This window comes from Giraffa tippelskirchi, chromosome 8 (assembly GCF_054371585.1).
Source record: "Giraffa tippelskirchi isolate mGirTip1 chromosome 8, T2T-mGirTip1v1.2.pri, whole genome shotgun sequence".
NCBI lineage: Eukaryota > Metazoa > Chordata > Mammalia > Artiodactyla > Giraffidae > Giraffa > Giraffa tippelskirchi.
The window spans coordinates 5124752-5141280 of NC_137282.1; the positions used below are offsets into that span (position 1 = coordinate 5124752).

The following is a 16529-nucleotide window of genomic DNA, read 5'->3' on the forward strand; positions in this document are numbered from 1 at the left end:
TTGGTGGCTCAGAGCGGCCCCCGGCCTGGCCGGCCAGCATTCTCCGTCTGTGCGTGCCCAGCCTCCCCGCGGGGGAGGAAGCGCTCTGTTCCTCATCAAAACAGCGGGCTGTTTTTCTACTTTCTCCCTCCCTCTCACCATTGTCTCTCAGTGGGGTGAAAAGGTCTTCACTTTTCTCTTTCTCCCCCCAAATCTGGCTATTAATAACTTTTCAGACGTTGTCACGCATAGACTTTTACTCAGTCTGGAGGGTGTTTTTTGTTTGCTTAAGGCAACGTGTTTCCTGGTCTGAAAGCTGTGTTTCCCAGAGTAGCTACGATGGGAGTATTCCACCCTCACCTCCCACTGGCAGCTCCTCTGCTTCTGGCTGGAGATGGGAATTGCAGGTCTGTGCTTGGCCAACCCACCGTGCCAGCCTCGCTGGCCCGGGGGATGCCCATCTGGGGCAGCCACCTGCTTTGTTACTCTTGGATTGAGCTGGGATTGTGGTCAATTCCTTTTAATGAGAGAGGGATGATGACTAACACTCCTCACTCATCTCTCTCTTCTCTCCCTCTGGAAGGAGAAAGCACCCTTTTGAACTTTGCATCGGATAGAAACCAACTCTGCCGAAGCCCAGTGCAAACACGTGTGATCCCACGCTATCTTTTGGGTGAATTTCTCCTGACCCAGTGTGTTTTATGGTGAATCCGGGGCCAAGTTGCCTTTTTTGAAAAAAGAAAAAAGATTTTCCTTAGTGCCTTTCTTCCAGAGATCATGACACTTTCTACACTTGTTAAACCCAACGAAAGGGGCTCTAAGATGGAAAAAGCAGCTTCCATGCAAAACACTGTGTTGTGAATTCTCAGAGTCATCTTGAGGATTAAGCAGGGGTCAGCCGACTGTGCTGTCATTTTGGAAATCGAAGATTCTTGGCCTACGTTCCTGCTCAAACCTAAGGGCTTTAGGTATTTGTATTTTTTTATAATGATTTTTTTTTATTGTGTTAAGTCATGTAATATAAAACATACTATTTTAACCATATTTAGCTGTACAGTTCAGCTGCATTAAGTACATTCACACCGTTGTATTGTTCTCACCATCATTCATCTCCCGAATTTTTCACCGTCCCAGGTTGAAGGTTTGCCCCCACCAAACACTAACCCCCTTCCCCCATCCCTACTCCCTCCCACCCCCCAGCCCCTTGATACCCAGGGCTCGACTGTCTGCTTCAGGGCTCGACTGTCTGCTTCAGGGCTCGACTGTCTGCTTCAGTTCAATTCAGTTCAGTTGCTCAGTCGTGTCCGACTCTGTGACCCCATGGACTGCAGCACGCCAGGCTTCCCTGTCCATCACCAACTCCCGGAGCTTGCTCAAACTCACATCCATCGAGTCGGTGATGCCATCCAACCATCTCATCCTCTGTCGTCCCCTTCTCCTCTTGCCCTCAATCTTTCCCAGCATCAGGGTCTTTTCCAATGAGTCAGTTCTTCCCATCAGGTGGCCAAAGTATTGGAGTTTCAGCTTCAGCATCAGTCCTTCCAATGAGTGTTCAGGACTGATTTCCTTTAGGTTGGACTGGTTGGATCTCCTTGCAGTCCAAGGGACTCTCAAGAGTCTTCTCCAACACCACAGTTCAAAAGCATCGATTTGTTGGCACTCAGCTTTCTTTGTATGCTTCAGTATGTGTTAAATTAATGCAGGATATCAGTGGTGCCCAGCTTGGCAGAATACGCTCCTGACCTTGGTCCTCACCTGCACAGAAGAGGGAGTGCCTTCCCAGCAAGTGCCTAGCCTGGCCTTCCTGACCTGACCCCATCTGCCCATCAGTTCACTGTCCCTACCGTGGCTGCACACAGACCCCCATCACTCACCTCTCTGCCAGTCTGGACCACTGGCCCTTCCCTGTCCTTCCTCACCCCTGACGTCTGCTCACCCACAGTGTTTTAACTTTATTGGACTATAGCTGATTTACAGTGTTGTGTTCGCTTCAGGTGTCCGGCAAAGTGATTCAGCTATACATACACATGTATCCACTCTTTTTAAGATTCTTTTCCCATATAGGTCATTACAGAGCATTGAGTAGAGTCCCCTGTGCTGTAAGTAGGTCCTTAGTAGTTATCTGTTTTATACATGTTAGTGTGTGTATGTCAATCTCAAACCCTCAATTTGTGTGTGCCCACTATGTGCCAGGCACTGTACTGGGCTCTTCTTCTGCTTCTACACTGCTTAGCTCACTTGACTTCTGACTCCTGGTAGGTTGGAGAAGGGCAGTCCATATCCATCTTTTCCATCTTGGTGTGCCCCGGGAGAGCCCACCACCTCTAGCCCAGTTAAATGGCACTGAGTGAATGGATCATGAATGGGTCTTTGGAGTCATGAGGCTGCCTGCCCACAGTAGCCCATGTTGTCCAGAGAGTCACAGCACTGTTCTATCTTATTTGGATATCTTTATTTGAAACACAAGATGTATTTTGGAAATTGTCCAGAAGAAAGCTTTAGAAAAAGAGGTTTTGCCAGAAACAAAAGCTGCCATTCATTAGGCCTTTGCTTTGTGCTGGGCGTTGTACTCACGCCTTGTATGCGTTTCCTGATTGGATGCCCTGAGCCTACGAAGTAGGTACTTTATCCCCATTTTATGGAGGAGGAAACCGAGGCCTCGGTGTAACTTGTGCAATATCTCACAGATAGTAGGTGACCAAGTCAGAGTTTTGTTTGTTTTGTTTTGTTTTATAAGCAACAAACATTTATTTCTCACAGTTCTGGAGGCTGGGATAATCCAAGATCAAGGCACTCGGCAGATTCAGAGTTTTGTGAAGTCCTGCTTCCTGGATGAATGTCTCTTCCCTTTACCTTCACATGGGAGAGGAAAGGGTAGGCCAGCTCTCTGGTGTCTTTTTAAAGGGTTCTACTCTTACAGCCTTCCAGTGAATATTCAGGGTTGATTTCCTTTAGTGTTGACTGGTTTGATCTCCTGCTGTCCAAGGGAGTCTTCAGGAGTCTTCTCCAGCACCACTATTGGAAAGCATCAATTCTTAATAGCGCTCTGCCCGAAGGCAAAAGGAGAAGTGGGCGGCAGAGGGTGAGATGGTTAGACAGCATCACCAACTGAACTGACATGAATTTGCGCAAACTCCAGAAGATAGTAGGGGACAGAGGAGCCTGGCGTGCTGCAGTTCATGGGTTCGCAAAGTTGGACACAACTTAGTGACTTAACAACAACAACAAACCCTTACGGCCTGCGTGCTTCCCAAATACCCCACCTCCCGATACCATCACATTGAGCGGTAGGCTTCAGTGAAAGAATTTCCAGGGGATACATTCAGTCTACAGCAGGGGGATCATCAGAGAGGGTCCTGGGCATCATAAGGTGTGTGGAACCATCTCTAACCTCTATTCACTAGTTGCCAGCAATGTACATTATGACAACAAAAACAACCCTTAGGGGTCAAAAATCACAGCCCTGCTCCCACTGAGAACCATTTCTGTAAGGTAAGACAATACATATAATCATTCATTAAACAAAGAACAGGCCATTGTTATTTGCAAAAATATTGTAAAGTCTAATTCTTTTTTTAAAAAAAACTTTCTATTTTGTTTTGAGGCTTAGCCAATTAACAATGCTTTAACAGTTTCAGGTGAACAGTGGAGGGACTCAGCCATACATATATATGCATCCATTCTCCCCCAAACTCCCCTCCCATCCAGACTGCCGCATAACATTGAGCAGAGTTCCCTGTGCTGCACAGTAGGTCCTTGCTGGTGATCCATTTTAGATACAGCAGTGTGTACACGTCCATCCCAGACTCCCTAACTATCCCTTCGCCTGGCAACCATAAGTTCGTTCTCTATGAGTCTCTGTTTTGTAAGCAAGTTCATAGTATCATTTATTTTTAGATTCCACATATAAGGGATGATATAGAACATTTCTCCTTCTCTGTCTGACTTACTGCACTCTGTATGACACTCTCTAGGTCCATCCATGTTGTTGCAGATGGCATTATTTCATTCTTTTTAGTGGCTGAGTAATATTCTATTGTATATATATACCACATCTTCCTTATCCATTCCTTCTGGATCATGTTTTTCTCCAGATGTATGCCCAGGGGTGGACTTGCAGGGTCATATGGTAACTATTTTTAGTTTTTTTAAGGGACTTCCTTACTGTTCTCCATAGTGGCTGCACCAATTTACATTCCCACCAACAGTGCAGGAGGGTCCCCTTCTCTCCAAACCCTTTCCAGCATTTTTTGTTTGTGGATTTTTTTGAGAGTAGCCACTCTGGCTGGTATGAGGTGATATCTCATTGTAGTTTTGGTTAGAATTTCTCTTATAATTAGTGATGTTGAACGTCTTTTCATATGCCTCTTGGCCATTTGTATGTCTTCTTTGGGAAAATGTCTATTTAGGTCTTCTGCCCGCTTGTTGATTGAACTGTTTGTTTTTTGTGCTGTTAAACATCATGAGCTGTTTGTAAATTTTGGAGACTAATCCCTTGTTGATCACATCATTTGCAAATGTTTTCTCCCAATCTGTGGGTTGTCTTTTTGGTTTATTGTTTATTGTATCCTCTGCTGTGCAGAAGCTTTGAGTTTAAGTAGGTCCCATTTGTTTATTTTTGTCTTTATTTCCATTATTCTGGGAGATGAATTGGAAAAGATGTTGCTGCAATTTATGCCAGAGTGTTCTGCCTGTTTTCCTGTAGGAGTTTATAGTGTCCAGTCTCAGATTTAGGTCTTTAATTCATTTTGAGCTTATTTTTGTGTTTGATGGTAAAGAATGATCTAATTTCATTTTTTTACATGTAGGTGTCAGTATTCCCAGCACCACTTGTTGAAGAGACTGCCTTTCCAACATTGTGTATTCTTGTCTCCTTTGTCATAGATTAATTGATCGTAGGTGCAGGGTCTTAATTCTGGGTTTTCTACCCTGTTCCATTGATTTCTATTTTTGTGCCAGTACCATACTGTTTTGATGACTGTAGCTTTGTAGTATAGTCTGAAGTCAGGAAGCCTGATTCCTCCAGCTCCATTTTTCTTTCTCAAGACTGCTTTGGCTATTTGGGTCTTCAGGATTCCATATAAATTTTAAGATTTTTTTGTTCTAATTCTGTGAAAAATGCCATTGGTAATGTAATAGGGATTGCATTGAATCTATAGATTGCCTTGATCACTTTAACAATATTGATTTTTCCAATCCACAAACATGGTATATCTTTCCATGTACTTGTGTCTTATAATTTTTAGAGTACAGGTCTTTCGTTTCCTTAGGTAGGTTTGTCCCTCAGTATTCTATTCTTTTTAATGCAATGGTGAATAGAATTGGCTCTTGAATTTCTCTTTCTGATCTTTTGTTGTTAGTGTATAGAAATGCAGCAGATTTCTGTATATTAATTTTGTAACCTGCAACATTACCAAATTCACTGAAGAGTTCTAGTAGTTTTTGGAACAAGACATTGCATATAATTATATGTAAAGCCTAATTCTTAACCGCTTCCTTTGTAGCTCAGTTGGTAAAGAACCTGCCTGCAGTGCAGCAGACCTGGGTTCGATACCTGGGTTTGATTCCTGGGTTGGGAAGATCCCCTGGAGGAAGAAATGGCACCCCACTCCAGTATTCTTGCCTGGAGAATCCCATGGACAGAGGAGCCTGGCGGCTGCACAGTTCACAGGGTCACAAGGGTCGGACACAACTTAGCAGCTAAACCACGACCATAAAGGAGAGAGAGATGAGTCACTTTTTTCCACGTCCTGTGTATTTGGGACATTTGACTGGCTTGTCAAGGGAATTAGGCACCTTAAGTGTGTAGGTATAGGAAAATATTTCGGTCTGCAAGAGACAGTTGCCTTTCCTTCTGATTTATGATTGTTTATGTCCTGTAGATAGTAGATCAGTTAGAACAAGGGCACCTAGTGTCCCCAAGGGAAGACAAGTGAAATCTGAGTAGGATGTGGGTGTTTTGTGGTTGTTGCTAAGATATGAAGCAGATGGCTCACAAATGGCCCTAAGGCCTATGTGGCCTTCTCTACCGTATGAGGTGTGTTTTTTTTTGGTTGAATCCTAGTTCTTTGATAGCAAGAGTAGAAGAGCATGAAGTAAGAAAGGTTGAAAAATCCTTGATTAGAAAACACTTGACTCAGTTTGTGATGCAGGTCTGTCTTGACCTCGTGGCAGAAAACCAGGTCCTCAGACTAACTGGTGACTGGCAACTGTGAGCCGGGACCTGATTGACACTGTAGCCTCAGTCTGGTCACAGACACCCGCCCAAGGTCCCCACGAGGTGAGGTGAGGTCTCCACTCCAAGAGAAAGGTGAAGCCATCGGAAAGCCCTCTGGTTGATATCTTTTAAGCCCAAGGCCAGTCCCAAGAAATCGTAGTTGTTTTGGGTTTTTTTTTTCTTTTTCATTTATTTTATTGAGGTATATTTGATGTACAATGTTGTATTAATTTCTGTACAACAAAGTGACTCGGTTATATGCATATTTACTTTCTTTTTCATACTCGGAAACCTTCCATGATGGCTTCTCACAGGGTATTCCATATAGTTCCCTGTGCTTTGGCTCTTGTTGTTTATCCATCTTATATATAATAGTTTGCATCCGCTCACCCCAGACTCGCGGGCCATCCCTTCTCCACCACTCCTCCGCCTTGGCCCCCACAGAGCCGTGCTCTGTGTCCGAGAGTCTGAAGAAACCACAGCGGTTACCCCTGCAGGTGGAAGGCCTCTCCTTCCTCCATCTTCCCATGCCGCCTCCTCCCCGCTGTTTTCTGTGCCCACAGAAGCCCCCTCATCCTCACCCTCAAGCTGTCTCAATGGGTCCCTCCCTGGTGTGATGACCCACTGGGATCTCAGAAATGTACACCTGGGAAGGGCCCCAGGAATCAGCCACCAGCCCCTCACTCAGGGGATGGGTGGGCCCAGCTCCCCGGCAGGGACTCCCCAGGCCACCCCTCAGCTTCTCCTCCAGGGCCCTGCCCGCCTCCCCTCTCCCCCGCGGCCGCTCCTCCAAGGAGGACCGAGTGCTTCACCTGGACCTGCTCAACTTTTCCGCCTTTTCTCCTCCAGGTGTGTCTCTACCCGAGAACTAGCACACTTGAATTTGGTACTTTTTTATGGAATTTTTTTTTTTTTTTTTTTTACTTTTTAAAGAATTTTTAAATTTAACTTTTATTTTATATTGAAATCTAGTTGATTTACAATGATGTGTTAGTTTCTGCTGTATAGCAAAGTGATAAGGGTATGCAGACACACGTGTCCACTCTTTTTCAGATTCTTTTCCCGTACTGGTCACTGCAGACTATTGAGTTGAGTTTTCTGTGCTCTACACTAGGTCCCTGTTGATTACAGAAACAGACTCATAGACTTTTAAAATAAACTAATGGTTACCAAAGAGGAAAGGGGAAGGGAGGGACAAATTAGGAGTTTGGGATTAACATACATACACACTATCTGTTTCTGGTTGAACTCAATACTCCTAAAGCCCATTTTACATATGACAAATTTAGGTTACAGTTTTTTGTTTTTTATGGGGGAGGCTACAGTTCTTTGATCCCCAAATTATGAAGCTCTCAATTTTAGGTGGGACAGATTCATGGCTTTTAATGCTAAAAATAAAAGATGACTCAACCTAGACAAAAACATTAACTAGATAAAATGTTGGTGGCACGGGGCTATGGTGCCACCTACACGCCTGCACACACAAGACCCTCCAAGCGGTGGAAATGAGGTTTACAGAACAGTTCACGGTATCTACTGCAGGGGAGGGAGATTTGGACAAGACAGACCCCTCTGTGGCCTCCAAGGTCTGTCCTCCAAGGGCATTTCTGTTCACCCGACCCGTGTACAGAAGTACCTGACAGCATCCGTTTTAGCTTGCAAGTATCCTGTCGTGGTGGAAATAATTTACTGAAACTCAGATTCCCCTTCTGAAATCCAGCCTAAACTCTGATTTGGAAAACTAAGAAGTCCTATTTAGTTTCTGCTATCACTGTTACTGAACCTCACTCCCTAGATAATTAGTGACGTATAAAGTTCTTAAGCCTCTCTTCTTCCATCTCGGTGTCGTGAGATTGGTTTCCTCTCCTCCATGCTCCCTCACTAAGAATATGCCGAACTGAATATTCAGTTTTTAATAAACAGAGGAGGCCACCTTTGTCCACACCTCACTGGCTTCACCTGCAGAGACTGGATCTTCCATGTATCAGTGTTTCTTGGCAGTAGAGCAGTGAAGTGTTTGTAAGTGGAGTTTGTACATCTGGCAGCCAAAAGTGTCCCATATGCATTAATATTTTCTGCAGGAAAAGATACATTTGAAGTGACCATAGTGCACAGATTCTCTTAGAGTTTCAGGGTATTTATAACCTGTTGTTTTAAATTCTGAGCATATTTGTAGCTCCGGAGGTACAAAAATAAACTGTTTTCTTGGAAAAATGTGTGTATCTGGGATGTGACAGGAGTTGCAACCGTAAACAAGACTTCCAGGCATTTACAGTTGAACCGTGCCTGTAAAAATATGTTATATAGACATTAAAATCCTAGGGTGCCCACGTACATATCCTAAATGATGTGTGTTACATGAGCTTTCTTTGCTACTGTGCTTTAGCTTTGAAGGTTTTTAGTTCTGGCTCCTGGAGTGTTAAACTACTGCAGGGAAAGGTGAACTCAAACGGTGAGTCTTATTTGCAGTTCAACCCATTGGGTGGTGTGTTTCTTGCATTCAAGAGGATTGTGTCTGATGTAGGTAAAAGTTGCATCACAACTGATAAGGTAAAACTCCTTGCTTTTATTACTCCTACTAGCAGAGAGGTTTCTCATGGGTGATTGGAAGAGGAAAAAGACAGCAGGTTAACTCGTCAGTCACTATTCATTCATCTGTGTGTTAACAAGCGTCACTCAATTTTCCATTCTCTGGAGAGCTGTGTGGGGATATGGGTAAGCAGAGAGGAGAAGGTGGGACCCTGTGCTCGTGGAGCCTAAAGTTTGATTCGTTTCATCTGAGTTTCACAAAAATCAAAATAAATTGCTTCTTTGGTCAAATTATAACATCCAAAAGTTGATAAACAGTAACTTATTCAAATATGCGGTAAACACATATTGAGGATTTATTTAAAACGTTAATGAGGAAAAGAGAAGGAGGGCAAATTGGTTCAAAGAAGGATATGATAAAATGCGTAGGTAGGTAGGTACACAGACAGACAGTGTATCTGATACAGTGATGGGAAAAAAGAATGCTGGAATAAGATGGCAAAGTTAGACACAACTGATTCATGCCCTGCAAGGCAATAAAACAATCATCTTTGGTTATATCTCAACTGGGCAGGAATCTTTGCACCTGTAATAGACCAATATGATTCTTAAGTTACCAGCCTTATACAGACTTTACAGAGTCAGGGTCCAATCAGTAATAAACAGTAAGTCACCATTAGTTACGTTTCCTGAGACCGTTAGATGACTCAGGTAAGTTTACGAGTCAGTGCTGCATATGCAAACTTTCTGCAATGATGACGGTATTCTGTACATGTGCTGTCCAGTGTGGTAGGCACTGCACATATGTGGCTGTTGAGCATTTGAAATGTGGCTAGTACGAGTGAGGAATCTGTTTTATAATTTTTAACACACAAAATGGGACAAAATATTTGCAAACAAAGCGACCACAAGGAATTAATTTCCAAAATTTACGAAGAGTTTGTGCTGCTTAGTATGAAAAAAACAAACAAGCCAATCAAAAATAGGTAAAAGATCTAAGTATACATTTCTCCAAAGAAAACATACAGATGGCCAAGAGGCACATGAATAATGACTCTCAACATTGCTAATTATTAGAGAAATTCAAATCAAAACTACAATGAGGTATCACCTCACAATAGCCATAATGGCCATCATCAAAAAGTCTACAAACAAGAAATGCCAGAGAGGGTGCGGAGGAAAGGCTGAACCCTGCTAGTCCTGGTGGGAATGTAAATGGGTGCAGCCTCTAGGGTGAACAGATGGAGGCTCCTTAAACTAAAAATAGAGTTACCGTAGGACCCTGCAGCCCCACCCCTGGGCATATATCGGGAGAAAACCATGGTTCAAAAAGATACACGCTCCCCTGTGTTCACTGTAGCACTGTTCACGACAGCCAAGACGTGGCAGCAGCCTGGGTGCCCATTGACAGATGCGCGGGTGAAGAAGCCTGTGGTACATTATACAGTGGGATACTACTCAGCCGCTGCAAAGAGGGAAATGGTGGCCTTTGCCACAACCTGGGTGGACGTGGAGATTATCATACTAATTTTATTTAATTTTCATCAACTTTGATGTAAATGACCACATGTGATTAATAGCTACCTCATTGGACAGCACAACTCTAATATGCCATTAAATGACCAAGCGGTCATTTTTCTGCCTTGTTTCCAACCTTGGCTAATGTTTTTCTTAAACAGTCTGTAAATTAAGTCATGTTTTAAATATTGTTACATGAGCTGAATACATAAAAGGATTTGGAGAGGACACCTGTGAAAAGACCTAATTCTTTCATGAAGCATATAATTTCTTCTGCAAATTGAATGCTGCTTCTGTGGGGTTTCTTGACAGTAGATTCACCTGAAATCACTTTGGCCAACGTGGGAACCACTTAGGAAGTTAAGCCTGTCTGGAGGGAAGTCAACTCTGCACTGTATTTCCCAAGGCATTCATTTTCTTTTAGCAAGATAATAACAGTCATGTCCAGTTTTGATTAAAAGGAACTTTCTGCTTTGCAGCAAAGGGAGAGACTATGAATATGACTATCATATTTCACAAGGATACAAGGATTTTAAGGCTTAAATAAGTTAACTTTTCTGCTGCCATCACTTCATTACTCTGAACGAGCAGTCAATGCATTGATAAGGTTGACTTTGATTTCTCCTGAAGCTCAGTAGTTTTGCTTAATTTTCTCCTCTTTTCACTTGCCCACAGGGCTTTTTCCGCAGAAGCATTCAGAAGAACATGATTTACACTTGTCACCGAGATAAGAATTGTGTTATTAATAAAGTCACCAGGAATCGATGCCAGTACTGTCGACTCCAGAAGTGCTTTGAAGTGGGGATGTCCAAAGAATGTGAGTGGAGCTTCAAAAATTCTTTTTCTCTTTGCTTTATCTATAAATATGATTACTCAACCTCCAAAATCGAGTTGTGGAGGACATCAGCATGTGGAATTCAGACATGACACTGATGATGTATTGCCACAGTTCGGTGTCAACAGAGATGGCATGGAAATAGCAACCTGGGGATTTTCAGATGAAATGTGAGTGGCATTTGGTGAAGGGGAGGAGCTGCGTGCCTGCTTGTATTCCAGAGCAGCTCGTAACTGCCCCTGTGTCTCCGCTGGAAACCCAAGCGTGTCCTAGAACCACACGGAGACCGTTCCCCATCTTGATGGGAGGAATAAAGAGCTCTGCCCGTATTGATGAGAATAAAGCGAGGCAGAGGCATGTGGAAATCATGCACCCTTTTTCAGAGGGGACGGAGTACAAAACCTCTGCTGTCGAAGAAACATTTAGAAATTTGGCACATTGACACTTTTCCAAACTTGATTCAGGTTTTCTCCTTCCCACCACCCTCTCCTCCAATTATACGCTTGATTAATTCAGAAGAGAACATGTGAATAGATTAAAAATGAGTGGCCCATAATCATCGGCTTTGAATTAGACATGCTTTAACACGGGCAGAGGGAATACAGCACTGAGAAACCATTGCTTGTGGGTTCTCCTTGGTGCTTTCAAATAAAGAGATCAAGAACGTGCCAGACCAATGCCCTGACTTGGGCGGGTGTGAGGAAGAGGCAGGTGTGTGTGCCAGGGGGAATGATCAGTGGAATCGCTGACCACCTGCCCTGCATCCCGACACTTGGGGATCTCGTGGGGCCCTGGGCGGGGTGATCTAAGTCGCTCTGGAGACGTGCACACCATCGTCTACAAGTGTGGGATGGAAAGCCGCAGTTTGACAGTGGGGTTTGAAGACTTACGTTGTTCAGAGGCTCTTGGATTTTGGAACTGGGACATGTGGCCCAGTTCTAGTGGAGAAGGTCCCTGTAGCCAGGCAGGACCGCACTGAGGGTGTGCAACTGGCTGACTGGCACTCCCCTGGGAGCTGTTACTGGAGGATCTTTCTTGGTGGTCTGCCTAGCATGTTCCTATCTGTGCCCAGGGTTTAAATGGGCTTTTCCACTTCTTGGGTTTCTATACTTCAGGGAAGACATCAGCGATGGATCAATTCATGTGACCCAAGCCATGAGTATATTCTGTTCTAGGCACTATCATTGTTTCATGAACTTGTAACCTAGGCTGGTCCAGTGAGAAAGAGTTCAAGACTCATGCTCATGATCCATAAAAGAAAAAAAAAAATGGTTAATTAGACTTCATCAAAATCAGAAATATCTGCTGTTCCAAAGACACTCTGAAATTAATGACAAGACCAGCCACAGGTGAGGAGAAAATATTTACAAATCACATATCTGATAAGGACTTAAATGTAGACTATAGAAAACCTTTGAAAACTTGATGATAAGAAAGCAAATAAGCCAATTAAAAAAAAAAAACTAACTAACTAGTACTCTTCAAAAATGCTAAGATCCTGAAAGACAGAGTGACTGAGACATGACTGCTAAGTGATCCTGAAGATGGCTGGAGCAGAAGGAAACTATCCATAAAGGACATTATTGGGACGATTATTGAAATTTGAGTACAGACTGTAGGTTAGAACTGAGTCCACTTTAAATTTCCCGACTTTGATCGTTGCACTTTTGTTATATGAGAAAGAGAATGTTCTTATTCTCAGTATCTGCAACTAGCTCTCCATGATTCAAAAGATAGGGGTGTGAGTGTGAGTGTGTGTGTGTGTGTGTGTGTGTGTGTATGTATGAGAGAGAGACAGAGAGACAGAAATGAGAGAGAAAGAAGAGAGAGGTGGAAAATATCGAACCTTATGAATCTGAGTGAAGGGATACACTGTGAAGGAGCTCCTTGTACTATTCTTGCAACTTTTCAGCAAATTTGAAATTTTATCAAAGTAAAATTACTAAAACAAAAGACTCATGCTTAGGAGTGTCCCGCCTTCCACTGCAGGTGCACAGGGAGGCAGGTACCCACAGGTACTCTCAGCCCTGAAGGAGGTCAGCGACAGGACAGAGCAGGCTCTGTGGATGGAGGAGTGGACAGACAGACAAACTCGGGCCCTGATGGCATCCCTGAGTTGCTGAACCAACCACCCCGGGACCTCTGCCTCTGGGTCATTTGGTTGTATCTGCCAAGAAGTCATCATGAAGGCCCTTGGGCTGGGCTCTCATTCGTAATTAAGATCCCAGTGAGCAAGCTTGGGGTCCCCAGCCCCATGGGTACCAGACAGGGGAGCACCCGGTGGGTGACATCCTCTGGGGGCTGTGTCTGCAGGTGATGGGTCCACATTGCAGCCAGTTCCTTTGATCCCCCCTGGACCTCAGAGCTATTGAATAAAAAAAAAAAATGAATGTTATGATATGAAAGTAATCTTTACTTAGCTCAGGCCCGAAACCCTACCACTGACAAGAAAAGAGTGATATTGCCCTGAAATAAGCAGATCATTTATATGGGTACGCGAGACCCACGAGTCCCCTTAACTCCATTTTTGGTCTGACATTCTTTAGATGTGGATGTTACGCTGCAGTTCTGTGGGGGAATTTTGGTTCAGACTACAATTATAAATGAGTAAGGCAGCTGTGGACTCAGGGTAAATCGGTACTTTTGCCTTTATTTTGTGTGGGCTAGAGACCCATTTCCTGCTTACATTACTTAAAACCCATATCCTGCTGCTCTGTAAAAACTGGCAAGTTGGTTGCCAATTTAAAAAAAATAATAATAATAATGTTCACACCCACAGGAAAACTCTAGTTTCAACCCTCAAGGAACTTATCACTCTAATTAGATTGAAAAATATAGGAATGGGAAGAAAATGGGATCGTTATGCCCAAATATACAAAAATAAATGTATTTTCTTTAGAAGGAAATTGAAGGCGAAGACAATAAACACTTGGAGTATAGTGACTGAGAGTCTAATAGAAAATTTAAAAAGTTGAAAGAGAAGGAAGCAGGAAAATAAGAGAATCGGTAACCAATTAGACCACAGTATCCACAACTGAAACAAACCCAGAAATAATAGAGACTCTTGGGATGGTCGAGCTGAAAATGGATCTCAGAGATTGGTTTCCACTCACCTCTCTCCCTTGACACACAAGTACACCAGGACCCAGAAAGATGAAACGGTCCTGCCAGCCATCCCCTACTGGCTGCAGACAGAACCAGGCCTAGAGTTCACGGGTGCCACCTCTCCTTGCCAAGCTTTCTTTGCAGCACCATGGTCTGCCTTCAGGTCAAGTTGTAGATCTTGTCAGTTCACTAGGATGTTGCAGAACTCTTTGGATGCAAGGGACAGAAAACCCAGCTGAAACTTGCCATAAGCTAAAAAATCAGCACATGTAATGAGACTTTCCGGATCCCATGACTGGATCCAAAGGCTCCTGTTTGTTTTAGGGCATTTTCATTGTCCCCTTCATCTCTCCCAGCTGGTTTTTGTTTTGTTTTGTTTTGTTTTGTGATTGTACTGTGTTGGTTTTGTCTCTGGGAAGCTTTTCCAAGTGGCTAATAAAGATGGCCAACCAACAGCTTCCAGCCAATAGCCTACCCAGCAGAAACACAGAGACCCAGATCCTCTGTGAAAGCAGGACTTAGGGGTGGGGTGGGGGCTGAATACTGTGATTGGCTAGTTCCCGATCCAGGTCTATCCCTGGACCCCGCCCCCCCGAGCCAAGAGTACTGGAAACCAGAAAGATGGGGGCAGAAACGACTTCCTGTCACCGTGAAGCATCAAGTCTTACCGCACTGTTCCCAGTATGTTCTTATTCTTGAATCTGGGTGGGGGCGGGAACCTCACAATTACAGTGCTCGCTCACACAAACAAGGTGTTTTCTATGTACCAGGCACGACGTAAACTGCTCGTAATATGTCATCCCACTTGATCCTCGGAACAACCCTGTAAGATAGGTTAGTCTCAATTCCTCTCTCCCCCTGTTTTAGGAAGATGTGGACGTTGAGACACAGAGAGGATAATTTACTCGACATAACACAGTGGGTAAGAGGCAGCCCTGGGCTTAGGGCCCAGGGAGTGATGTATACTGTGTGCCCTCAAAAGCAGCTTTGATAACTCTGGGTTTTATTGCCAGTGGTTAATAAAACAATAATCATACTCCTTGCTGTATATTAGAGATGTACGCCCTGGAAAATCACGTGCAAATTTAATTTTTATAGATCAAATTTGGCTTTAAATGTATACAGGGATGTACACAGAAAGCCTTTACTGTGTGTCCCATCAGAAAAGCAAGGTTGTTTCTTTATTTTCCTGTTCTCTGAATGCTGGTGGGCATATCTTCTATTTTCCAAGGGCTTTGTACAAGAGGGGAACCTTTTTTTTTTGCAGAAGATTAGCTATTTGTCAGAGCATGGGATTTGAAAGCGATAACAGCAAGGGGAGAAAAAAATTGATTTTCAGCCGCATTTGAAAAGTCGTACCAAAATTTATGAAGAACTTGGGGAGGAGGGAAAGGAAGTAACGTGACTCCAGCTTGAGTGATGAGCTTCTGCTGGTGGGCGGGAGGCTGGTGACCGTGTCAGGCAAGGCAAGTGTGCAGCAAAGCCCTAAAGTAAAAACCAGGAGGAAAAAAAAGGATCAGTAGCAAATGAAGACAGAAAATTTGGGACTGAGAATGAGACATTCGGTCCAGACAAGCTTATGTCCGTGATGGGGAGGGAGCAGGTTGAAGCCATGCTGCTTAGAGACCACAGAAACGAAACCAACAGTGTACATTCCAGTCACTGACAGAAGGCCCAGTGATAGTTCACATTTTTCAACCACTGATCAGCAAAACTAAAAAAAGGGTTAAAGAGACAAATGTTTTGACTTTGTGGGCCATGTGATCTCTGTCTCAGTTCCTCATCTCTGCCACTGTAGCACAAACACAGCTATTGCTGCTGTTGTTTAGTTGCTCAGTCGTGTCCAGCTCTTTGGGACCCCATGGACTGTAGCCCACCAGGCTCCTCTGTCCACGGGATTCTCCCAGGCAAGGATACTAGAGTGGGTTGCCGTTTCCTTCTCCAGGGGATCTTCCCGACCCAGGGATCAAACCCCTGTCTCCTGCATTGGCAGGAGGACTCTCTAGCGCTGAGCCACCAGGGAAGCCCAATCACAGCTATAGAAAATATATGAGCCAAAAGGTGTGGTTGTGTCCCAATGCAGCTTTAGTTACAAAACAGGTGTTGCGTGGGTTTGGCCCGGAAGTACTCCCGCCTTCCTGCCTCCCCCAGCGGTCAGCCGTGCGCTGCTCTGTGACCTCACCCCCAGCTTCCCCCCCTCACCTGCTTTTCTCCTGTGACTGGTGATCACTCAGCTTCCAGCTTCCCTGGAGTCTCTGGCCCTAGAGCCTCTCACAGCTCCGAGCTCCTGCAAAGGCTGTGCCCTGGGCTTGGGTTTCCACCTCCTTCCCCATCCGAGGAACCCCA

At 44.2% G+C, this 16529-nt stretch overlaps 1 protein-coding gene across 30 annotated transcripts in view; it reads left to right on the top strand.

Moving 5' to 3' along the window:
* Nucleotides 1-16529, top strand: part of RARB (retinoic acid receptor beta) — a 1227259-nt gene that overhangs the window by 1048372 nt on the left and 162358 nt on the right. For all 30 annotated transcript variants that reach the window (XR_014062369.1, XM_081521062.1, XM_081521064.1 and 27 more), the window contains one exon: nucleotides 10919-11060. Coding sequence is in view for 29 of the 30 variants with exons in the window: in XM_081521062.1 (XP_081377188.1) it covers nucleotides 10919-11060 (142 nt within the window). In the remaining variant the exon portion in view is untranslated. The remainder of the gene's footprint in view (nucleotides 1-10918; nucleotides 11061-16529) is intronic.